The sequence below is a fragment of the Odocoileus virginianus genome, chromosome 27 (genome assembly GCF_023699985.2).
Source record: "Odocoileus virginianus isolate 20LAN1187 ecotype Illinois chromosome 27, Ovbor_1.2, whole genome shotgun sequence".
In the NCBI taxonomy this organism is placed as follows: domain Eukaryota; kingdom Metazoa; phylum Chordata; class Mammalia; order Artiodactyla; family Cervidae; genus Odocoileus; species Odocoileus virginianus.
The window spans coordinates 34191213-34216623 of NC_069700.1; the positions used below are offsets into that span (position 1 = coordinate 34191213).

A 25411-nucleotide genomic window follows, 5' to 3' on the forward strand; every position below is an offset into this window, starting at 1 on the left:
CTGGTTGCAAAGAGAGGCTACACTGGAAGAACTCTGCTGACCACGTGTATTCACCACCACTTTGCCTCAGGGCTCTGTTCCATGCAATTCAGGGTCTCTACCCAATTTCATTCTCATATCAACTCTAAGAGTCATAGGTGCACTTGCCGGTGAGAGTGCAGACAAAGGTCAGGTTATACTGCTGGTGAGAAAGCCCGGGCTTCCAGATACCACCCCATGCTCTGGCCCATACACCAACGTGCCTCTCTGGAGGAGGACATCCAAGTGTTTGACCCAGACAAACAGGACCTGTCAGCCCTCAAGTAAAAAGGGAAACTACTAGCTGTGCTCCAGAAGCCCCCGAGACTGAGCTGGACGCACGAGCAGAAGGAGCAGGAGGCCTGTGTCACAGGGAGCTGGTAGCCTCGGCCTCGGCTCTTGAGATCCACAAGGGCAAAAAAGAGAACCTGGGTGAAGATGGGGCTATTAGAACCTGGAGCTCCCCAGAGAGAGCTCCCCAGAGAAAGAGGGAGGGAGTACCTGCCAGAGGGGCCCACCCACCCCTCGCCCCCTGGCCTGTACCTGCTGGGCACCATCCTGTGTGATCAGAGCCACCTGGGGGGCCCCGTCCTCCTCGGTCACCATAGCCACTTGGGTAGGGAGGTCATCGCCCTCTTCCTTCACCTCCGACACGTAAGCAATGCGGGGTCGCTTGGGGGGCGGGCTCTCCTCGGCTGCAGAGGCGGCTGGGAGAGGAGAGCCTGGGCTGACACCTGCCCCCAGGTGGTCATGGGGAGGCCTGGCTTGTCCCCTCACCTCCTGCCCACACCCCTCACCCTCGAGCTGCTGCTGCTCGTAAAGGGCCTGCTCGCTCTCCTCTGTGGCCTCCAGCTCGCCGTGGGCGCTGCGCTTGTGCATGGCCAGGGTGGAGGTCTGCCGGTAGGTCTTCCCGCAGGTGCTGCAGGTGTAGGGCTTGCAGTGTGTGTGCACCACGTGGTGCTTATACAGGCTCGAGTACTCGGTGAAGCGCTTCCCGCAGCCTGGCACCGTGCAAACGTATGGCTTCTCCCCTGGGGACACTGGGCTGTGAGGGGGGTGGGACCTGGGGCTGGCAAGGGGGAAACTAAGGGAGCAGGAGTGAGGGACAGGGTTGGCGAAGAGAGAGCCAGAGGGAGGAAGAGGGACTGGGATCTGGGACTCCAAAGGGACAGAGCTGGGGAAGGTGGCCAGCGGCAGAGACAGAGGGAGTGAGTGTGGGACCACGGGGCCTGCAGACAAGGTGGAGAGAAGACCGGGGGGGTGGGGGGGTGGGCAAGGCTGAGGCTAGTGAAGGGGCTGGTGAGGGGCACCAGGGCCTGTGAACAGCAGGAGACAGAGGGGGTGGCTGACGGGGACATGCCAGGTGTGATGGCAGAGGGAGGGGACGCGTGTGTCTGAGAGATGACACAGAAGCTGGACAGGGACGCAACACTGGGGAAGGGTGAGGACACACGGGAGTCACATGGACAGTGGACGACATGAGGAGCTGAAGACGACATTTCACTCTGCTTTCTCCCCATTGTGCCTGACCCTGGCCTTTATCTGGGAGCTCAGCTGGAGGGGGGGATTTCAGGTGGGTGTAGATGGGGCAGGGGGCTAACAAGGCCAGCAGTGCCCATCAGATCAGCCCCAACTGGAAATGGAGGAACTGCTTGCTCACTGCAAGTGAAAGAGCAGTTCTGGGGGCACAGCTGGAACCGGGGGACCCTGTGCCCCACCCATGGACCAGCCTGCAATGACCCTCTGGGCTAGGTGTTGAGAAGGTGTCTCAGGTCAGAAGCCTTCGGTAGGGGGGCTGGGGCCTCAGAGGGGGAGGCTCGCGCATGCCAGCTGGCCCACCTGTGTGGATGCGCACGTGATTCTTGTAGTTGGTGGCGCTGGTGAAGCCGCGGCCACAGTGGGGCTCAGGGCAGGTGTAGGGTCGCTCGCCCGTGTGGGTGCGCACATGTACCTTGCGGATGTTAGATGTAGTGAAGGAGCGGCCGCAGCCCTCGAAGGGGCACCGGAAGGGGCGTTCACCTGTGGAGACCCGCTGTGTGAGGGCGGCTCAGCAGTGAGCCCCGGGGAGTGGCCAGGTCATAACTGGGCTGGGCGGGCTGGGCCCGGCCTACCAGTGTGGGTCCGGACGTGCTTCTGCAAGTCTCCTGAGGTCTTGAAGGCCTTGCTGCACAGCTCCTCTGGGCACTTGTATGGCTTCTCACCAGTGTGGGTGCGCATGTGGCTCTTCAGCCCATATCCTGTCCCCGGGGGAGGGGCGTGGGTGAGAAGAGCACAGGGCGGGCCTCGTCTTCACCACCTCGTCTTCCTAAGGCCGAGGCTCTCTCCCTTAAGGTGTGCCCCGAGAGGCTCTGAGCCTCCTTTGGCACAGAGCGCCCGTGTCTGCCTCTGTCCCACCGCTGCCGGGGCAGAGAAGTGGGGCTGGGGCAGCGGTCCCTGCTCCCTGCCCTGTCCAGGGCCAGCTGGCGCCATTCCAGAACCCGTGGAAAAGGAGACTTGAAGAACCTATGACCTCAGGGCCTCAACTGAGAGGGAAAATGAAGTCCAGAGGGAGGCAACCCCTCCAACCACTGGCACCCCCCACTGGTCTCTATCAGGGCTGCTTCTTGCCTCCATGACAGGGTTTCCTGCAGTTGGAGCACTGAGACCGCAGTTTCTTCTGGAAGGCAGCCTGGTGCTTGGCTCCCTTTAGGGAACATTCAGAGCTAATCTAGAACCCTCAACCCTCAACTGGAAGCAGTCCACCTTGGTCTCCATCCAGGTAGGTTACCTGTGGCAAAGGCCTTTCCGCAGCTGGGGAAATCACACCTGTATGGACGGTCACCAGTATGAGCTCTCTCGTGCACCTGTGAGGACAAGCAACCACATCATTCAGAGGGGAGAGGGTATGAATGGGCTCTGTGGTTTCTTCAGGGCCCAGAGTATCAGCACTGGCCGCCTCCTTTATTTTGCTCCCTCCTCAGCGGAGATGCCGCCTCCAGGGAGCCTCCCCTGACTCCCTTCATGTGTGTCATGGCCCCCCCGCTGACAGTGCTGTACACACATCTCTTCCTTCCAGGAGGCAGTGAGCAACCTAAGGTCAGGGACCAGTTCCAGTCAAAGCGGGAGGGCAGGATTACAGCCTGCTGGAAGACGGCAAGGCTGAGAGCTCTCTGCAGCCACCTTACCTTTAAGTGATGCGCGGTGGTGTAAAGACGCCCACAGCCCTTGTATCCGCAGCGGAATGCTCTGTCCCCAACCTGTTGTCCTTTGCCATTATGAGGAGCCTGGCTCTCATGCAGAACCTGAGGGAAAAAAATCTTGGGGTCCCTATATGTATTCTCTTCGAAGAAGGAAGGGAAGAGGTGGGACACAGGGCCCAGCTGGCAGTTTAAGACCCAATAAACAGGGTTAAACCTACCAAGGGGGAGAAGCGCAACCTGGGTGTTCGAGCTAGACAGATGGAACAGACGCTGAGCCTGCTGCAGAAGAAACAGGGCTGGCCAATGGAGTCACCACCCAGCTCTGATGGAAACAGAGACGACTAAATGTCATTGGGGCTCTGACACCTTGGGGAGAAAGGGCATTTCTTAGACGGGCAGGTAAGGTGGGGGCAGGAGTGGTCGCAACGGCCACACTTGAGCTGGGCTGAGGGCCAGCTGCCCCCCTTCTGACCATCAACCATGGAGGCGGCCGCTCTGGACACGTTTATCCTCTGACGGGAGGAGATTCCTTCCTCCCTGGGGAAACCTGTGTTTGGAAGGGGCACTGCCAAGGGCCTGGCTATGGGGAGCAGCTCACCTGGGCTCACCAGAAGCAAGGTGGCCACACCAACAAAGTGCACAGGTGTCCAGGGCAGGGGCCTGTGAGTCCCACAGAAGCCCAGTTCTACCTGCAGCACCTGGCTACTGACAAGCCCTTCCGTTCCCCCTCTCCTACCCAAAACCATTCCACACCAGCCTCTGGCTCCAGGGAGCCTTACTGTTCTGCTTTCCTGGGCGGAGTCCTGCTGGGACTGTCCCTTAGTCTTTGTTTCTGGGACACTGTGGCCTTCCCAGGAGCTCTTGAAACTGAACTCTGGAAGGCGTGGTGAACAGGAGTCAAAGGAGAGAGGCCAAATCCATGGCGGGTCTGTCTAGTCAGCTCCAGGTCAAGGGGTCAGGCATCTGACAAAGTTTCCTGGACACTCAAGTAGCTGGTGGGTGGCAGGAGAGGGTCACAGGTGGCTGGGCCTGCTCGGCAGGCTGACCCAGTCAGGCATTCATATTTTACACCCATGTCCCACTGGTTCTTGAGGGAATCAAAAAACTTCAGGGCTGGAAGCAACCCTCTGAGAGCATCTGGCCCCAACTCATCATATGAGATAGGAACAAGTGGAGGCCTCCGAGGAGAGTGACTGAGGCCACACGAGGCAGACGCAGAGCCACAGATTTCAGGGCTCACAGTTAAAGCCTGGCTGTCTTTCCAACAGCAGTGAGCTTCTAAAACACACTGACAGCATAGGGGTGGGAGTGGGCACAGCCCAGAGAGGCCTACTGCAAAGTTTTGTAGTGTCTTTTCAACTTGAAAAGACACAAGGACTTCCTCTTCTCTTCCATGATATAGCCATACTAGTTTAATTATAAAAACAACTCCCCCAGTCCCTAGGTAAAATGCATGCTCCAGGAAGCTCTGCCACATCCACCCTGAGGTGCTGCAATTCGGCCGGGGAGGGAGGACCCTGGTCTGGAAGGCTCTCAGATCTCTGAACCAGTTTCCCCTACAGGCAGGACCACGGCCCCGGCAGAGAGCCTAGACTGACTAATGTTTGGAAAGCCAACATCCTTTTCCTTCACAGCTGAGCTACTGTGCAAGCCCCGGGTTCCAAGAATCCCAGCTGCTCTGATGCATCTGCTCTCGTCACTGCCTACTGAGGTTATTTTCCCAAATGACTTAATGAGTCGCAGAGAAGAAATAAACACAAGAACATCTGACCTCAGCGGACTGGAAAACTAATAAAAGTCACTGGCAAAGGTTTTCTCAGACAGTGCAGCCAAAGTGAAGCTGGGCCTAAATTCCCACCGTATGGGTATCACTGTTTCTTACAGCTGCCTTCCCTCTGCAGAGACGCATAAACAAGCATGAGTGTACACAGCTGTTGGCAGCCCCAGCCAGGCTGTGATGCTTGCCCAAGAAGATGACACGTGAGAGGTGAGTCGGGGGAGCCAGGCGAGGGGTCACAGGGAGTAGCCCTGGTCCTGTCCAGGCACAGGACTAGCCCTGCCCTCTAGAGAGCTCACCTTGCTGGTGTACTGCTCCAGGGCTACCACTGTGTCCGCGCTAAAGCCCTCATCATCCTCTGCGGCCAGGTCCTCCAGGCCCACCTCTGTCTGCACGGCCAGGATGGTGCCATCCGACGGCACGGCCATGGGGTGGTGAATGTAGGCGGTGGAGCCATCTTCCAGTTGGACAGCTTCCAGGGCACTGGGGTCATAGCCCTCTGCAGGGAACATGCGGTTAGCCCAGACGCTGCACAAGGGCAAGAGAAGCGGCTGGGACCTGGGCGTTGAGGTAAGGAGACGTACATATACCGAGGCGGGTCTTAGCCTCGGGGTTCTCCTGCTCCCCCACCTTGGTGGCCCGCTCTGACTGGCCCTCCCTCTCGGGCCCCCTCTCCTAAGGATGAGGTCTCCTAGGGAGTACCGACTGGGAACGCACGAGCTTGGTGAGCACCTGAGAGGACCAGCATCTTGGCTGAGACGGCCGTAAGAACCTCCTGACTGGTGGCCCCTCACCCCGTCTTGTTCCCTCCAGGCAGCACAGCACCCAGAGGGAGCTCTGCAGGACACATGTGCGGTCTTGTTACCTGACAGCCTAAGCAGTTCAACCGTGCCCATCAGACTCAGGAAAAAAGCCCAAACCCTTATTCTGCAGCCCCAGCGCTCTGGCCCCTGTCCTCTCTGGCTTCACCTCACCCACTCTGCCCTCCCCTCTAGGACTCAAACTCCTGGCAGTTCCCTGCATGTGCCCTTCTTTCTCCCTGCCCACCTCCACCCCCGTTTCCGGGTCACACATGCTGTTCCTTCCATCTGGAGTACTGAACCCTTCTTGCCATTGCTCTTCCTCAGCTAGGCCCACTCCATCCTCCAGCTCCCAGCCCAAGCGTCACTTTCTCAGAAAAGCCCTCCCTGAGTCTGAGCCCAGGGAGGTTCAGTTTGCAGTGATCAGTTCGTGATGGTTCGTTTCAAGCCCTTTCCCCCACTAGATTCTAGGAGAGCAGGGACTATGTCCGATCCTGTTCTCTTTTGTATACTCCACACCGAGTGCCTGGCATGCAGTAACTGCTCAAGAAACTACTTGTAGAAGAAATAAAGCATTATTCTTCAGTACCTTAAAAGCTTCATTCTTAAAAAATGTGACTTAAGTGTGTAGTCCTTGTCTTGGATAATATTATTGGATCCTATTTAAAGTCTTAAGACTTTGTGGCTGTGCTGGAGCCAAAGCTGCCAGGCCCAGGCCATGGACTCCCAGGCTCAGCATCTGAGGGGCAGAAGCAGCTGCTCCTGCGGTCCACACCAGGGAAGGCAGGGGTGCCTGCCAATCCAGGTGAGCGTGGGGCCCACGGCTCCATGTCTCTGCCCCAGCTCCCAGGGTGCACAATGCTATCCCCCGACCACGGCCAGTTCTGCCTCCCTTCCTTCTCCCCAGTCATGAGGACTGTGACCCCACCTTTAGGTGTGCGGTGTATGTAGGCCATGCTGCCATCTTCCAGCTGCACGGGTTGTCCATCCTCAAAGGAAAGAGGTTCTGTAATGAGAGCAACGCCTGCCTTTCTCCGGAGCTTGGGGTCGGGGAGCGGGGCCCCTCTGGCAGAGGCTGCTTGGCCTCCCTCATGTGGCAGGGGCGTCCGGGATGCCCTCACCTTTCTGCACTGCCACTTGGTGAATGTATGCAGTGGTCCCATCTTCGAGCTGGATCACTTGCCCTTCAAGAAGCTTGTCTCCTGTGGAGGCAGAAATGGAGAGAAGTGGGCCTGCGCCAGGCCCAGAAGAGGGCTGAGGAACACTTGCCTGCTTTAGTAGAGGCCTGTTGGAGGCAGAGTCTGCGCGTCTAAGCACAGCTTAGACATTCTCCAAGTTACCTCACTCCCTGCCTCCCAGATCTGGGCCTCAGAGGTACCGAGGTAGAGACATCATGCCATGAAGAACCCTACAGCTCCCAGAAGATTCCCCTTCTGTCACTCATAGGAGGAGCAACTTCATTTATTATTCTACCCATGCCACACAAAGCAGGGACTTCCAACCTGGCAGTAAGTTGCTGAGATTGAGCTAAGCGGCAAACAAAGGATTCCCTGAAATCTGGAAAGGCCCCAAATGGATCCAAATTCAGATCTGACTCATATTAACTAAATCAAACTACGTTCCCTTGTCTCCCACTGGGGCAGTATGCCAAGAACGAGACCCTTTGATAAGGCAGGATAACTTACAGGTTAAAAGCAATGAGCTCTGGGGCTTCCCTGGTGGCTCAATGGTAAAGAATCCCTCTGCCAGTGCAGGAGAAACAGGTTTGATCCCTGGTCCAGGAAGATCCCACATGCCATGGAGCACCTACGCCCGTGTGTCACAACTATTGAGCCAGGAGCCACAAATGTGCCCGCACGCAGCAACTACTGAAGCCTGAGTGCCCTAGAGCCCTGCGACAAGAGAAGCCACTGCAGCTAGAGCAGTCCCCACCCGCTGCAACCAGAGAAAAGCCTGTGCGGCAACAAAGACCCAGGACAGCACCTCCACCCACACAAAAAAGCAAAGGCTCTACAACCAGTCCAGACCTCCTGGGTTTGAATTTCAGCTCTACCTCTTACTAGCTGTGTGATCTCAGACAACTTATTTAACTTCTCTGTGCCTCCGTTTCCTCTTCTAAGAGCAAAAGGCTCTTAGATTTAGAATTATATAGGCCTCTCCTTATGTCCAGGGAGTCTGAGAGGGAGAAGGGGTAAAGGAAGTGAGAAAGGGAAGAAGGGAGACTGAAGACTCAATGACAAGTGGTTTCTTTGTTCATTTAGTTACAAGTTTTAAGACCAGACAGTTACCTCTGCCTCACCTCTGCTGATGTCTACCGTTCAGAAGAATTCCCAAACTTGTCCCCAAACTTGAGTTTTCTTGGGTCTGTAACTCACAGTTCTACAACCCAGCCAGAGGTAGGTAAGGTGGGGACAAAGGTAGGAAGCAGGAGAGAAATGCAGCTGAGACAAGGGGAGAGCAACCCCCTCTTCCATCCTGCCCAGCAAGCAGCAGGCTACCCTGCCTTTGAACACTTTAGCTGCCCTGCCAAGGGCACCAGTACTTGGGGATCTGAAAGTTCAGCAGAGCTTCTGCTAGGAGAGTGGGTACTGCTGCAAGGCAGGAAACAAAATGCCAAGAAGAGTTATTAAGGGAAAATTCTCAACCTAGAACTTCTTCTAACACGCAGAGATGATAATGGGGAGAGGCGTGGGGTGCTGGTGGTAGGGAGAAGAGCTGACTGTCAAAGGCCTCGTGCCCCACTGCAGAGGTGACTGGAGGTTCCATTCTGCCTGGAATGGTCCCAGTGCCTTTATTCATAGCATGTTCTTCCACTCTCCAAAGTGTCAGCTTTGAATAACACATTTCATGCTTACCCTGTTTATAGGTAAGTCTCATCACATTTGAGGGCTTCCGACTGGCTGAGCTGGGCCCAGACAGAGCTGCCTGCTGACAGAGATGAAAGTGCGCTGGTTGAGAGCATCAGAGGCGCTCACCTGCAAGAGCGCTGCCTTTCAGGACAGTGAAGCTCTGGTTCCTTAAGGCCAGCTCTACTCTAAGCACTGTGAAATCTGCTGGGTGTGAGTGTGTGTGTGCATGCATGTAAGGACACACTATAGCACCATGGAGGAAGGAGAGAACAGAGCCAGGAAGAGTGACAGGAGAAGATATAAATGGGCAGGTAAAGAGATCATCCAGACATAAGAAGGAAAGACATAAGAAGAGAGTGGCTTTCCAAGGCCAAGCGAAGCCACTTTTTTTTTTTCATTCATTCAACCATTAATTCGTAACAGAAGACTGAGGCAAAGGAAATACCCGGGTCCACAGACTAAATGCAGCCTGATCGAAAGGTCCTGAGTTCTTCCATCCCACTGAGACTGCTGTGAGAGGGCAAAGACCTCTGATGGGAAGGCTGCAAACAGAAGGCTGCAGGCTTCAAAAGTGTTCTAGAGAAGTCCATCCTCAAGAAAACAAAGCCAGCCAGCTCCACACGTCATCACATGGAAAGAGCCTACCAATGCTATTAAGGAGCCTCTTTGTTGTCATCAGGAAGCAGCCGATTTAACATGAAATCAACAATTTATAAGCTTGGGACCTGAAATACATCTTGAGAATGTGTTGAAATTAAGGAGGGCAATGCTGCAATGACACTGGAGAAATGAGGACTGCAGTGCTCACAGAGTCCAGAAAAGGCAAAATATAGAGAAGGAATGAGGCAGTGTTTGGCCAGTGCTGTCCAAGAAAGACACACATGCCATCTGGCGTGCCTGTAAATGCTGGCGAAAAGAAGGAACTTGTCAGGACAGTGAGTGTCCTGGCCAGAAGGCCCTGCTTTTCAACAATGCTCTGTTCTGACTCCATGCCCCCTTGAATTTAAGTTCCTTGAGAATTTGAATTTCAGGTAAATCTGAATTGGCAGATAAACAATGAAGGTTTTTTTTTAGTTCTTGGTGTTACTATGTTACTACTTTTAGTATTTAATCTTATGTTTATACATAGCTTTCTCATGCAATATTTGGAACATACTTACACTACAAAATTATTCATTGTTCATATGTAATTAAAATTTAACTATGTGTCCTGTACATTTTTTCTGGTCACCCTAGTGGGGCCTAAGGCATGAGATCTATGCTTGGGTGACCCCCTTACCTGGAACCTAAAGAGTATGTTATACATGGTGTATGCTCAGAAGATAGTTTGATTGCTTAAACTTGCTTAAATTAAAATGAACTGCTTCTAGAAAGAACTGAGAAAACTGGATAGGGAATATTTGAAAAGCAGGAAGTCACAAGCAGCACTGTGTTCATCCATGCCAGAAATACTTATCAATTTCTTACCACACATAAGGGAATCTTGGCTCCTGTAGCTAGGCTAATTTGATTTTCTAGCCTCCCTAGGTGGCATTATATTTTAGAGTTACTTTTTTATCAATCACTTTGAGATTCCCATGCAGAGCAAGTTGTGGCAAGCAGGCAAGAGGGCAGGGTGGTCGTTGAGACTCTTGGACCGGGACAGGGTGGGATTCTGAGGTCCGTGGAAATACCTTTAACAGCTTGCTGCTGGACATAGGCCGTTGTCCCATCACTGAGGGTCACCGTCTGCAGCCCCAAGCTCTCCATGGCAAACTCCTGCCCGTGCACTCAGACATGAAGTTGGCTTCTTCCCAGCACCGGAGCCACAGCTGAGGCTAGAGATTTCCTTTTGCGTCACAAATCTGAGAAAATGAACAGTGTCATATTATGAGCTGCATGGCTTCCTCCTGCTGCAAGGACACACAGGGAGAGTGAATGAGGCCAGCCAAGAAGAAAAAGAAAAAGAGACGAATTCTTCAAAGTAGAGAACTATGTTGGCTTTTATTAAAAGAGTTCGAAATATACACACTTAAGAATTCTAAAGACTGAGCATTCAAGAGAAACATGCCAGCCAAATTGGTTGTAAAGTAAGATTTCATTAGTCAAAACCCACTTTTAGGGACTTCCCTGGTGGCCTAGTGGCTAAGACTCTGTGCTCCCAAAGCAGATGGCCAGGGTTTGAACCCTGATCAGGGAACTAGAAACCACACACCACAACTAAAGATCCTGCATACCGCAACTAAGACCCAGTGCAGCCAAATAAATAAGAAATAAACATGTCAATATTGTTTATAAAACCCACTTTTGAATTCACTCCCCTAGAAGGGAGACCCACGGAAGGCAGGTGGCCAACTCCGCTGATGCTGTTTCTCTGTGACCATTCTAACATCTCTCCTGTGCTCAGATCCATCCGTTCACCCAGAATCAGTGGGGTCATTCTTTTTGGGGGGCCATGCAGCTTGCAGGATCTTAGTGGCTTGACCAGGGATTGATCCTAGCCCCTTTGTAGTGAAAGCACAGAGTCCTAACCACTGGACAACCAGGGGATTCCCAGTGGGGTCATTCTTGATTCCTCCTTTATCCTCAGAAGTCTAGGAATACCACCATCTTATACCATATACAAAATTAATTCAAATGGATTAAAGACTTGAATTTAAAACCTGAAACCATAAAGCTTCTAGAAGAAAACACAGGTGGTAAGCTCTTTGACATCAGTCTTGGCAATGATTTCTTTTTGGAATTTATCACCAAAAGCAGAGGAAACAAAAATAAACAATTGGGAGTAAAAAACTAAAAAGTTTCTGCAAAGCAAAGGAAACCATCAATAAAATGAAAAAGCAACCTATTAAATGGGAAAAATATCTGCAAATCCTGTATCTGATAAGGGGCTAATATGCAAAATACACAAAGAACTCAAATGACTCAGTAGCAAAAAGCCAAACACTCCAACTGAAAAAAACAGGCAGATGATATGAATAGACAGCTTTCTATGGCCAGTAGGTACATGAAGAGATGCTCAACATCCCTAATCACCAGTGGAATGCAAATCAAAACCATAATGAGATATCACCTCATATCTATCAGAATGGTTTATTACCAAAAAGACAGGAAAAAAAGTTTTGGCAAGGATGTGGAGAAAAGCGAGCCCTTGTGTGCTATTGGTGGGAATGTAAATTGGTGTAGCTATTATAGAAAACAGTATGGAGATTCCTCAAAAAATTTAAAGTAGAATTACCATTTGATCGAGCAATCCCACTTCTGTGCATTTATCCAAAGAAAACAAAAACCTTAACTTGAAAAGATATATGCACTTCCATATTCATTGCGGCGTTATTTACAATAGCCAAGACACGGAAACAATCTAAGTGTTCACAGATGGGTGAATGGATAAAGAAGGAGCTACACACACACACACACAGAGGAATATTATTCAGCTACAAAAAGAATGGAATCTTGCCATTTCAACAACATGGATGCACCTTGAGGACGTTACGCTAAGTGAGATAAGTCAGGCGGAGAAAAAATAAGCACTGTTATGATCTCACTTATATGTGGAATCCTTAAAAAAAAATAGATTCATAGATACAGAGAACACATTGGTGACTGCCAAAGGCAGGGGTGGGGTAGGTGAAACGAGTAACTCGAGTGACAGGTACAAACTCCCAGTTATAGAGTAAGTTCTGAGGGGTGTAACGCACAGCATGGTGACTACAGTTAATCATACTGTATTGCATATTGGAAAATTGCTAAGAGAATAAATTTTAAAAGTTTTAGCACAAGAAAAAAATTCTGTAACTGCATATGGTGCTGGCTGTTAGTTACTAAACTGACTGTGGTGATCATTTCACAATATACAGATACTGCCTCATGTTGTACACCTGAAACAAATATAATGTTGCATGTCAATTATACCTCAATTTAAATAATTAGAAGACAGACAAGAAAGTCAAGGTACCTAATTCCAGGTGAGTATCACCTCTCACCTGTTGACTAATGTAAGACCCTCCTAATATATGTCCTCAATAAATTCTTGCCTGTTTCTCACTCAAATTTTGTGTCAGAATGCCTTTTTTTTCCTTTAAGTACAAATCTAAACCTACTACTTCCTTGATTAAAACTCTTCAGTGGCTTCCTATCATGCTAAGAATTCATTCACCCTGCAGGCAAGGCTGGTCCCCTCAGAAGTTCCTGCAGCCCGGCCACTACGTTTTCCTGTGAGTCCCAGGGTCACATGCTTATCTCTCTTTAGCACATGTTGCCTACATAAGACTTCGAGTTCCTGGTTCACTGTGGGCTCTCCACAAATCCTGGAGCTGTGACTCGCCGGTCCTTATGCCAGCAGGGAAGCTCTGACGCGTCCGACTGGCAGACGAAGTGTACCGGAGCCCTGCTCCAGGGCAAGGTTCTCCTTGCCACCCATCAGAGGACTCTCCTGGACTTGGAGTCTGCATGGCCTACTGGATTCTTCCTAGCTGCCGGCTGAGCTTCTCAATCAGAGCACCCAGAGAGGATATCTGTATGTCACACTTCGGGTGCTGCTGCTTGAAGCCATGAGCAACCAGCGAGAGCTTTGGCGGTTCAAAGCTGAGTGTGAAAGTCTCCTGACACAACTACAGCCCATCTGTGACACTGGTTGGGATGTCGTATGCTAGACTTGGCATCTCCACCAGGATGATTCATTCCTTCTGTCCATACACATTTACTGAATGGGCTAAGCTCTGGGGACAGCAATGCTACTACCGCTGATAGTGAATACGGCCAGAGAGCTAACCACGTAAACTGTTTAATCCTCACAATGACCCTTTAATCAAATACTATTATTAGCCTCATTTTACGGTTGAGGGAGGTGAAGCTCTACTCAAGGCTGCACAGCTAGTAAGTGAAAGAAAAGGATTTGAATCCAGGCCACCCTGGCACCAGAGCAGTGCTCCTAAGCAGTCTACTCTGCTGCCTAACACGGAGGTTTTTAGCTGGAGTTTACGAACCCTGAAGCCACCTGATAACACGTTTTTGGTGTGTGAGCTTGCACACACCCCTCTGAAGAGGGGAGAGTCATGACTGTCATCGGAGTCTTACAGGGATTGAAGGAGGTAAGGAACCATTGGTCTAGCTGGGAATTCCGATATGTGACTCACTTTCTCTGGTCTACTTGGATCCTGGCAGTGACCCCAGTGTTGCCCAGAGTCCTGATGACCCCTGACATGGTCCCTACCTCATGAAAGCCCTGGGTCTGGCCTCCATGAGACTGCTCCAGGACCTTTGACTTTCATTCTCTTAAGCAGGGAGAGAAGTTCTTTTGGTGAACTGTTTTCATATTAACAGCACTGTATCAGAAATTATACACCTGAGAGACCTATGTCTGAAAACAAAGCAGACTACAGGTTGAAAAGGGATTAGTAAACGGTGTCAGATCTTTATGGCTGGGCCCTGTGGCTGCTGAGGCAATGGTTGGTTTAACTTAGCTCATCTGTATTCTACTGAGATTTTCTGAGGAAAATCTGTGCCATGGTTAACAACACAGGCTCTGGTGTCAGTCTTCGTTCTAACTCAGACTTTGCCTCTTTCAAGCTGTGTGTCCTTAGAAAGTAACTGGATCTCTCTGAAATTTAGATGATACATCTTAAAAAAAAAATGAGGATAACAGCGGCATCTTCGTCACATGTTACTGTCAGGATGAAATGAGGTCACATACATCAGCATTTAGCACAGGGAATTTAGCACAGGAATTACTCAAGAAATGCTGGCTCTGGGGAAAGGGATGAAAGGGGAACCTAAAGGGATATGCTTCTGAAGCAATGAGTATTTCTGTAACAGCTAGGAGTACTGAGAACAGCCTGGGATCTGCAGAAAGGCTTGTAACCTCAATTTCACCTCCTGTTATTGCCTCTTAATCTGTAAAATGAATTGTTGGCCCAAATGACCCTAAAATCCTTGCCACCATTCATGTAATTAAATTTATTAAATATACAGCCCTTAATACATGTCAGCTGCTGTTTAAAGTACTCTATCTGTACTATCTCTTTTAATTTTAAAAACAATCCTATGAGGAAGTGAGTACACTATCCCCATTTTATAGCTGAGGTGACTGAAGCTTAGAGGTGGAGTAATTTGCTCAAGGTCCTAGAACAAGTTGGTGCTGAAGCCAGGATCTAAGCCAGGCTGGCCAGCCCCAGAGTCCATACCTCTTAATATCTGGTTTGTTTCCTCCTTTTGCTAATCCACTGTAACACAACATCAGCTCTTAGAACACTTGAATACTGGTTGTTTAACTTTCATCTCACCCACTGCAACTTAATCCCAGTTCTTCTCAACCTGACCACATGGAAGGAGGGAACAGCTAGCAGCCACATTTCCCAAAATAACGCTTTTTGACTCAAAGAAAACAAATCCCCGCTCTTTTACATGTTCTCATGTCCAGGCTAAATATTCAGTTTTCCTCCTTAAGCCTCATAACATAAACCTTTAATAAAACAGTCCCCTCTTGCTCTCTAGCCCTTCCGGATCGCTGAATCTGCCTTCCAACAGCACCTGACTGCGGATGGTGAGGTTTCTTCTTGGCTGCCAAGCATGTACGAGTGTCTTATTGCCATTTTTCTCCCTTTCTTTTGTTAAATAATAGTCAACTCCAAAGCTTCCTGTGCCAGTATTAAATCAACTGCAGAGACATTGGCAGAGCAAAGAAGGCTTGTCACTGCCTGAGGATGGTTGGGTCTGAGCAGTTCCTGCCTGTACTGGACATTTCAGATTCTTAACTCCCGTGGCCCTCTGACAAAGGGCAGGGGGGAGTGCGGGGGTGGGGGGGCAGGAGTAGCTGCTATGTTTTCTTTTTGGAGGGTGTTAATTTTTACCAGTTCCCTAATGACCTGAGCTGAATGGAGAGCTAGTCTAGGCGGAGTTGTGGTGAGGAATAAGACCCAGGACGAAAGATAGGGATGAAAAGGGAGACTGACACACCCAGAATTAGCAGCAAGTCCAGTTCCTGTTTGTTGAATTTTTAAATTACCTTAACCTATTGTTGGTTCTGGTGCAGGAATCAGCTCTATGACTTCATAATATATAAATGTGTTTCCTCTTGTAAACATAAATTATAGTTACCAGTGAGATAACATTTAGAAAAACTTTTTAGATACATTGAATCTTTCTCTATGAAAAAAGATGGGCTTAAATTGTCTCCTCAAAGCAGAAAAATAAGAGGTATGACAGACGGGAAATCAAAGAGTAGCCACGTGCTTCTCCACTATGTCATGGTTCAGATCTAATCTGACCCACACCTAAGCAAGGCTCCGCCTGGACTACAGGCACCTTGTTTGCTAGTCTATCATTTTCTGCTAGCCCGAACTCCAGGAACATCTGAAATAAGGGTTTCTGGACTCTGTCAGCCCAGAGGGTACTGAGGAGCCAAAAAAAAAGAAGAAAAAAAGAAAACATTTGCTTGGAAACAGAGAAATGTTCAACTTTGGGGAAAAAAATGACAATTTTCACTCAGATAATTACTAATGTGGAAATACAGAAGACTTCTCAGAAAGGACAAAGCGACATTAGGTTGAGAGGGACAAAGACTGAGTGGCAAACAAATGAGCAGCAGATTGGGAAGGGCTGCAGTAAAATGATTCACTATTTGTTATTATAGAAAAAGACCAGTACACACACAAAACCCAGAGTGAAACAGGCTTGGTTCTGCGGGTTTCCAAAAACTAAAGAGAAAACAGGAAATTAATAACAGAAACACATTTAAAACACCAGCTAAACATCTCTTTCCAAAAGGCACATTGATGTTAAAAGCCCAAAGTACTTTTTAGTATGGTTCCTATTTGGCTACTGCAATTTTACAGGTTTGAATTAGTCACAGAAAAGGGAGTAATTGGTCAAAATGGATTATTTTTAACACCAAAAAAGTCAATGAAAATACAGTCTCCTTTACTGCAGAATGACATTCATTTAAGCTAAAACAGATAACTTAAAAATCTAATTTTCAAATGTTTAAGTGAATTTAATACCTTAATTTGTAAACACTCAACAGAGCAATCATGGCTGAGCTTCAAACTCACCTTTAGTCCATGAAAAGATAAGCCCAGAAAAAAAGGCAATTTGGAAGGGTTAGCCTAAGGTTATCACTTTATATCACCAAACAAATTAATACAGATATGAGGAGGTTACATTTCAATTGTTACTGGAATTCAGCTTGGGGTCACTGTGTGCTTGAGAAGGGTTACTTGACAGTATCAGAAGGGACTGTATCATCACAGTTATTTAGAAACATCATGATATTTAAAACATCACTCTGATTATCTATAGTGAAACAGGTCACCAGCCCAGGTGGGATGCATGAGACAAGTGCTTGGGCCTGGTGCACTGGGAAGACCCAGAGGAATCCGGTGGAGAGGGAGGTGGGAGGGGGGATCGGGATGGGGAATACATGTAACTCCATGGCTGATTCATGTCAATGTATGACAAAACCCACTACAATATCGTAAAGTAATTAGCCTCCAACTAATAAAAATAAATGAAAAAAAAATCACTCTGGGACAAAAAGGTTAAATTTATATTATCAGTTCATCAGAATGGAATAATATCCAGATCTCAAAATGGAAGAGAAGGTAGTTTTGGCCCTTTGAAGCATAAGAAATCTAAGTCAGAAGAGTTGGCTTTAAAAAAACCCTCAGCATTAGGGGAAAATATTAAAGAAATAAAATATAAGGCATGATATTAAAAACACATGTAACTTATAAATAACTAATAAGGACCTACTGTATAGCATAGGGAACTAAATAATCTGTAATGACCTATGTGGGAAAAGAATCTAAAAAAGTGCAGATATATGCATATGTGTAACTGATTCACTTCGTTGTTCGGTAGAAAGTAACACAACATTGTAAATCAACTATACTCCAATAAAATTAAAAAAAAACTGAACTGTACACTTAAAAATGGCTAAGATGGCAAATTTTATGTTCTGTGTATTTTACCACAATAAAAAAAAAAAAACTGGGCAGAGAAAAAGCCATGTGCAGACATTTACAAACCTCCAAGAATAATACCAAATTTCCCCTGGACAAATAAGGCTACAATATGAATCCACACAAGCAAAAAACACACTAATATTAAGTAAACAACACACAAAAAAGGTTCATTCTCGTTAGTAATTAAAGAAGAATAATAATCATAATGATATTATACTTATTGAATTACTAAAAATCAAAGTGAAAGTTTATTCATAGCCAATAAACAATAACATATCACTACACACCTACTACAGGAGCTGAAAATCCAAAACACTGAAAACTCCAAATGCTGGTGGGAATGCACAATGGCATAGCAAAATGGTACTCTGGAAGACAGTTTGGCAGTTTCTTACAAAGCTAAACATATTCTTACAATAAGATCCAGAAATCCTATTCCTAGGTATTTCCCCAAATGAGTTGAAAACTTATGTCTACAGAAAAAACCTGCACGTGGATGTTTATAGCAGCTTTATTCATAATTGCCACAAACTGGAAGCAATCAAGACATCCTTCAATAAGCAAACTGTGGTACACTCATACTATGGAACATTATTCAGCAATAAAAAGAAAAGTTATTAAGTCACGAAAAGACAAGAGAGGAACCTTAAAATGCACTTTGCTAAGTCAAAGAAGCCAATCTGAAAAGGTTACATACAGTATCATTCTAATGATATGATATTCTGGAAAAGAAAAAACTTAAGAGACAGTGAAATGATCAGCGGTTGTCAAGGGTGCACAGGGGAAGGAGGGGAGGGATGAATAGGCAGAGCATAAGGTATTTTTAGAGCAGTGAAACTATTCTGCATAAGTCTATAATGGATACTTGACATTATATACCTGTCAAAATCAGAGTGTACAACACAAAGAGTGAACCATAATGGAAACTATAGACTTAGTTAATAATAATGCCTCAACATCGGTTCATCAATTGTAGCAGATACACCCCACCAATGTAAGATGCTAACTGGGGGAAACTGGGAGGGTTAGAGTAGGGGTGCGTAAAAAGGGAGTACACGGGAACTCTCTACTTTCTGTTCAGTTTTTCTGTAAACCTAAAACTGCTCTGAGAAATAGTCTATTAATTCCAAAAAGAAATACCCAACCATCGATGTTGGCAAGGCCAGGAGAAGCAGGCGCAAGTGCATTGCTGATGGCACTACCGGGGCTCCAGGTTCTCCAGAGAACAGTCTGTCGATGCTCAACCCTACCAGAAAAGGTTCAGACGCTGAGGTCTAACATTCATCCCGAAAAAGACAGGACAGAAAACAAGAGCTCCTCGGCTACATACCCGCTCTCATTCTGTGAGTGACCTGTTCATTCGAAGTTGAAAGTGTTAGCCACTCGGTTGTGTCCGATTCTTTGGGACCCCATGGACTAGAGCCCTCCAGGCTCCTCTGTCCATGGGATTCTCCAGGCAAGAATACTGGAGTGGGTTGCCATTCCCTTCTCCAGGGAACCTGTTCATTAACATGGGCTATATCTTGTATTTAAAAAAAAAATACTATTATTCGCTGCGCCACAAGGCACACAGAATGCAGGATCTTAGTTCCCTGACCAGGGATTGAAACTGTGCCCCCTGCAATGGAAGCACAGAGTCCTAACCTGTCCTAACCACTGCACTGCCAAAGTCCTTATATCTTATATTCTTGTTTAGTTGGTCAAAGACTCTCCTTAAATAGAAACACAAACATCTAAATGACACAGGATAAGATGTTTGTGCTTCTAGATGCAGTGAAGGGATTACTCTGCCAGTTATGTTATTTTTCCCTCAAACTTAACTCTTTTGGGATGAAAACAACACACTCCTACTTACTGTTAAACTGCTTATAATTCAAGTTCTTAGAGAGCAAGCATTTCGGCTTAATTAGCACCTTACAAAGAATGTGCCCACAGACACTAAATGAATAACACTACTAGGTCACATAGCTAACAGCTCTTTAGCTCAAATTTGAATCCTAAAATCAGCTCCACTTATTGTGGATCAGATCTGATTGAAACTTCTGAGATTGGCTTTGAAATCCTTCATCTACCGCAGAGACACAAGCTCCCTAGAAGTTGTTCCTGGAAGAAGAGTAAATGCTGAGTGAAGAAATGAAAGAGGGAAGGAAGTGAATCCCACCATCCCAGCTCTTTCTCCAGCCCCAGATAGGATGCCCACTTTTTCCTCACTTGAATTACCATGTTGCCTCATCTATGACATCCACAAAGTTTTCTCCCAGACCCAGTTCAAGAACAAGATTTCCCTGGCCAACACCACACCAGTCAGACCCAGTCACTTCTTCCACACTCAGCAATGAAGCTACTATACCAGGCGGCTCATCTGCAGTGTTCCATGAGGGCATGGATATAGCTCCCTGTCATTGGATCCTCTGTGTCCAGTGCCCAGAACATGGCAGGCATTCATTGGGTATTGCTTTAGTGAAGGAAGGGAGGACTCAGCACCAATAACATTACCCTGTGTAGAGCTCAGCAGTTTCCAACATGCTCTCAGATACACAGATACATTATCTTACTTGCTCTAAGCATTGCTTCATCAGCTCTCACAGCGGGAGCGGCTGAGAAGACAGCTCATTTATCGTCTAAAGCAGTCACTGCAGATGAAGAGACAGAGGCCAGACCTGCCAGAGGAGTCCCAAAGGATCCCACAGCTACCTGGGGGCAGAGCTGAGTCTCACACCAGAGCCGCCGGTGTTCTTCCACTCTTCTCCTTTGTCTCTGGCCCAGTAACAGTGTTCTTTCAGTTCCCAGAAGGGCAGACATTCACTAACAAGTCAAAGAGACTTGTATATTTAGCTGCTTACTCAATATTTCCATGTCCAAAAACATCTCAAACTTGACATATTCAAAAGTGAATACCTTGGCTCCCTTTCTCACCACGTGCCCTTCTTCCAGGCTCCCACATTTCAGTAAATGGGAACCCCACTGTTAAACTGCTCAGGCCAAAAATGATGGAGCAATCCTCAACTTATCTATTTCTTTCGCATGCCACTTCCAATACTTCAGCAAATCCTACTGGCTCCTCTTTCAAAACATATCCAGAATTCAAGCACTTCTCACTCTTCAGCTTTTTACTTTGGGTCCAAGCTATCCACTCTTCTTGCCTGGAATATAGCAGTAGTTTCCTAATCAGTTTCCTTCCTTCCACTCTTGCCCACTACAACTTATTCTCAACATAGCAGCCAGAATGATCCTTTATGTCAAATCGTGTCACTTATGTGCCTCGAACCCTCCAATGGCTCCCATCTCACTCACAATTCACAAAAAATCCAGGGGCCTTTAAGGCCTAATATGATTTACCACAAATCTACTCCCACCCACATCTCTTGCTATGTTTCTCCTCTCTCCCCCTACTGTAGCCATAATGACTGGTGTTCTCACGTTTCTTGAACATACGAGGCATACTCTTGCCTCAGGGCCTTTGCACTTGCTCTCCGACAGCAGAGGGAATATACTTCCCTCAGATAAGTGCCTGGCTCACCCCTTAACTTCCTCTGGGTCTTTGCTTAGATGTTACCCTTTCAGTGAGACCTTCCTTGACCACCCTAATAGAATTTAATACCCTGACTTCTGGTACTCTTTATCTTCCTTCTCTGCTTAATTTTCTCAATATATATATATTTTACTTGTTTATCATATGCTTCTGGTTCATTCCAACAGGTGAGCTCCTTAAATCCTGGAGCTTTGTTTTATTCACTACTTTATCCCCAGGTACTAGAAAAGTACCTGGCTTCTAGCAGATATTCAGCAAACATTAGTGGAATGAATGAATAAGTAAATGAATGAATGAATGAACATCCTTACCTTTAGAATCTCCCAGTAATCTAAAGGGTTCAAGCCAGAAGGGGAAGACTCTGGTTGAGCTCTGACCTCTCCCTCACTCCCCACACAGCTTCTCCTTCTTAGGTCCAGCCCAGTCCCTTACTACAAGAAATCACGTCTGGGCTGGGAAGCAAGGCAGGACCAGGGCAACAGGTGCTTGTTGCCAGAATGGTACAATTCTGCATAGTGCTAATTTTTGGCTCTGGCATCCTGATACCTCAAAAACAGAAGAGGTCAAAAATAGGTTGGGACTAGATAGTAGTACTGACTAAGTTTAACAGCAACTCATCTGCTTTGAAATATCTTTCAAGGAACAGTGCTAAACTTCCATGTGTTCACCTAGCTGTCCTCTTCTTTTTTCTCAAACATGGATCTTTATTATGGATTTCAAACATGCAGAATAGTAGAAAGAACAGTATAATGAACTCCATGAACCCATTACCCAAATTCAACAATTACCAACATTATGTCAATTTGGTTTCTTCTATTCTCTGTCTCTGCAATCCCCACTAAATATTTCATGAAGCTGTTTTCTTGAGAACTGATCTACATATGACAGACTCTGATCTTGTTAACACTGTATTCTAGCAACTATGTCAACCAATTTCTCTAGTCTTACCAGAAATACAGTTAAAAAAAAAAAAAGCACTTACACCCAGTCTCTCACCAAAGCAATGACTGAAAGAGGAAGTATCTAAATTCCAAACTGTTTAAATCAAGGAACTTGCCAATTATCATGTTTGGAGGGATTTGGGGAGAAGGGTTTTGTAGCTACAAAATAGATGTAGACATGAGCTGTCTTCACTTGTTTGTATCTGAGGCAGAATTTCTGAATGAGCTTGTTCAATCCAGTAAGTATTTACTGACTACCTGCTACATATGAGGGACAGGATTAAGATGACAGAAGATAAGAAAACCCAGCCTCTGTTCTTAAGGAAATCACAGTGAGGGGTGGAGGATGGATGTTGGGTGAGAAGAGTATAGTAGGAATAACTAACATCCGAGGCAGAATACATTCTGTAGCCTGAGAGATTAAACAAACCCAAGGCGAAAGTTCCTTTTAAAAAAATCAATCCACAGAATTTGCAGACCCCAAGATTTACCTGTTCCTTAACTCTAATTCTGCCCTCTGCTGAATTTATAGCTATACAGCCAATACGTATGGGCTCGGAGAATTCAGTGACCCACAGAATAGACTTCTGGAAGTGGATCTTTCATGTCACATGTTGCTACTCACCATCCAGTCTTCTGGTGGCAGAGGACTGACTGGAAGGTCCTCCTGGGGTTTGGTACCTCAGTGCCGACACTCAAAGTGTTCCTACTCTGAGAGCACATACAGCAAGCAGCTTCATAAACAGAAGAGACTGTGTCAAGGAGACATGGCTAGATGGATTCAGAAGGACTTCCAAGAACTCTCTCCTGGCCACCTAAAGGATTGTGACCTTAGTGATCTATTATCAGAAGAGTGCAGCTCTTTGGACAAACCAATGAGGTTTGGTTGGCCAGGTTGTGTAGGAAGGAGAAAGTGCATGGTCATTCATATGCCCCTGGAATTAGATGGACAAGAGAGTGGAAGAAGGGCAGAATTAAGATGGAAGAAAGGTTTACATCATAATCAATGTTACCAAGATTGGTGAGGTGAGGATGCATGAGAGAAAAAGAGTAAGGTAGGAAAAAGGCACTGTGAGACTGGACAGGGCACAGGAATAGGGATAAGGAAAGGGATGATTCTGGTTTGAAAAGAACATCACTGATGGAAGTGAGAAAGATGCCACATGATCCAAGAATCTTGAGAGGCAGGATCTCACAAGATACTGAACAGGGTGTGAAAAGGAGGGACCTTAGAATGGGAGGGTGTACAGATTATGAAGGATGGGTTCCCACTGGAATGGAAGGGGGTCACTTCACTGAAGCTGGGTGAAGTGGTCACTAGATAAAGGTTTTCGGTAATAGGATGCAGCTATGGATGGCAGAAGGGAGGCAGCTGGAACACTCATAAGAGATTGGAAATCTCATTTATATGAATTCCTGGGGGTAAGCAAACCTAGGATGAGAGGATTTGGGGTAAAGTGCCAGTGAATGGGAGACACCTTAGGATAAGTGGGAGCTCCAAGAACTCATAGGGTGAGAGGATATTTGGACAAAGGATAGAGGTACTAAGGTGCAGGGATCTCAGGACACATGGGGTCAGAAGTTATGAATAATGGGTTGAGGAACTCACCAAACCATGGGGCAAAGGTTAATATTAATAGAAACCTTGGAGGTTATGGCAAGTGTTGGTGTTGGGCTTAGGAATGAATAGAAAATAAGCAACAAGGGGCTGAGGGTAACCTGGAAAACCAGGTAGGTTTAGGAGCAAGAGAAGCTACAGATCAAAAGAGTTTTGAAGATCATGGGTTCAGATGCCAGCGCTACTACTCATCTGTGTGAGTTTCAGGTTCATCATTTGTTTAAAACTAAACCAAAACAAACAAAATATGGGAAACAGTGGTAGACGTAGGAAGAATCACCTCTTGAGGTTGTGAAGGGAAAACTTAATTTACACATACAAAGCGTGGTACACAGTAGGTGCTCAGCACTAAGTGCTAATCTTCACTAAGGAGATACCAGAGTCAAGAGACAAAGAAATGAGGAGGCCATAGGAGACATAAGTGGACAGGGATTCCAAGAGCTCAGGGGTACAAAGATAATGCAAAGTGTGGGCCCTGCATTCATTATCTGCTGACTCCCTAGCACCCAGGATGGAGTTAAGACCCATAAGAGCTTCTCAGCCTATACTTAAGGGCTCCCTTAGGCTAGGTTTGCTGCCAAGTGCTTTGAATACATTACCTCAAGCACTACTGTTATCCTCCTGGAGGAGAGGTGACAACTGAAGCTAAAAGATATGCCCAAGGCACCATAGCTTAAGGGCCAGAATCAAACCAGAGCAGGTCTCTAATCACATCAATACCCCAAGCTGAAGCACTCTTATCCTGCTTTGCAAACATGTTAACTGATGAGGCTTGATCAAGGGAAATGGGTACAGCCTATTGTGCAGGGGGTCACAGGAGTGAAGGAATAAGGTTAAGAAATGAGTGGACCCTGGGGTGAGGTTACAACAGTAAACTTCTAGTTAGGAATACAAAAACGATTGCAAACAAATATGATCTTGATTGAGAATTGTAGAACTTCACAGATGGAAGTAAACTGAGGTCATTTAACCCAATCTTATCATAACAGAGATGAGAAACTGAGGTCCAGAGAGAGGAAAGGACTTCTAGTGGCAGAGCTAGGACTTGAATCTGGGACCACATACTCAATTCAGATTCTCTGATGCCTCCAACTACATCTACTTCATATTCATCTCTATAATTTCCTGGGCACCAGCTCCATGCTAGGGCACATGTTTAGTCATGTGCTGGTTGACACTGGGGGTCTGGAGTGCAGAGAGCCACGTCAGTGGAGGTGACTTTAGGATGAAGGGGGAACATGGAATAAGGATCATGAAGTTACAGGGAAAAGAATGGCTTATCAGATATTGAGGGTTATGTAGAAGATGACTGGGTGAGAAACTATTTTAGATGGCTGAGTTTAGGAGTTACCAGAAAAGGTTTGAGGGGAGTCACCAAGTTTGCGGGGGGGTGGCGTGGGGAATACAGGGTAGAACTGGATGGGTTACCAGACTAGCGGAGTCAGTGAGGTTTGAGGGGATGTGGGGATGTCGGGTCGTCAGTCACTGGTGGAGAGCTGGGGGAGTCACTGTGTTGGTGGGTCTCTGGGCAGTGCTGGGGAAGTTCCTGGATTGGCAGAGTCCATGAGTAAGAAGTGAGGATTACCTGGTGAGGTCTTAGGGTCAGTGGGTGGGGGGTCAGAGGTGGGGGCGGGCGCAGTCACACGGTGGGGTGTGGGAGTCACGGGGCAGGAGTCGCAGGGCGGAACTGGGGGGGGCAGGGATGGGGGCCGGGACCCGAGGTGCGGGAGGGCCAGGCCGCCGACCAGCCGTCGA

General features: G+C 47.3%; 1 protein-coding gene across 8 annotated transcripts in view; it reads right to left on the bottom strand.

Moving 5' to 3' along the window:
- Positions 1-25411, bottom strand: part of ZNF76 (zinc finger protein 76) — a 28406-nt gene that overhangs the window by 2600 nt on the left and 395 nt on the right. For 3 of the 8 annotated variants that reach the window (XM_070456562.1, XM_070456559.1, XM_070456560.1), the window contains exons 2-11: positions 10297-10467; positions 6896-7006; positions 6703-6780; positions 5274-5473; positions 3183-3299; positions 2786-2861; positions 2130-2255; positions 1858-2037; positions 816-1049; positions 562-725 (exon numbers count right to left, since the gene is read on the bottom strand). In XM_070456562.1, coding sequence (XP_070312663.1) covers positions 562-725; positions 816-1049; positions 1858-2037; positions 2130-2255; positions 2786-2861; positions 3183-3299; positions 5274-5473; positions 6703-6780; positions 6896-7006; positions 10297-10372 — 1362 coding nt within the window. In that variant the 5' untranslated portion in view covers positions 10373-10467. Of the gene's footprint in view, positions 1-561; positions 726-815; positions 1050-1857; positions 2038-2129; positions 2256-2785; positions 2862-3182; positions 3300-5273; positions 5503-6702; positions 6781-6895; positions 7007-10296; positions 10468-25411 lie in introns of those variants that run through there. The other 5 variants (XM_070456563.1, XM_070456561.1, XM_020886882.2 and 2 more) reach the window with 4 other exon arrangements.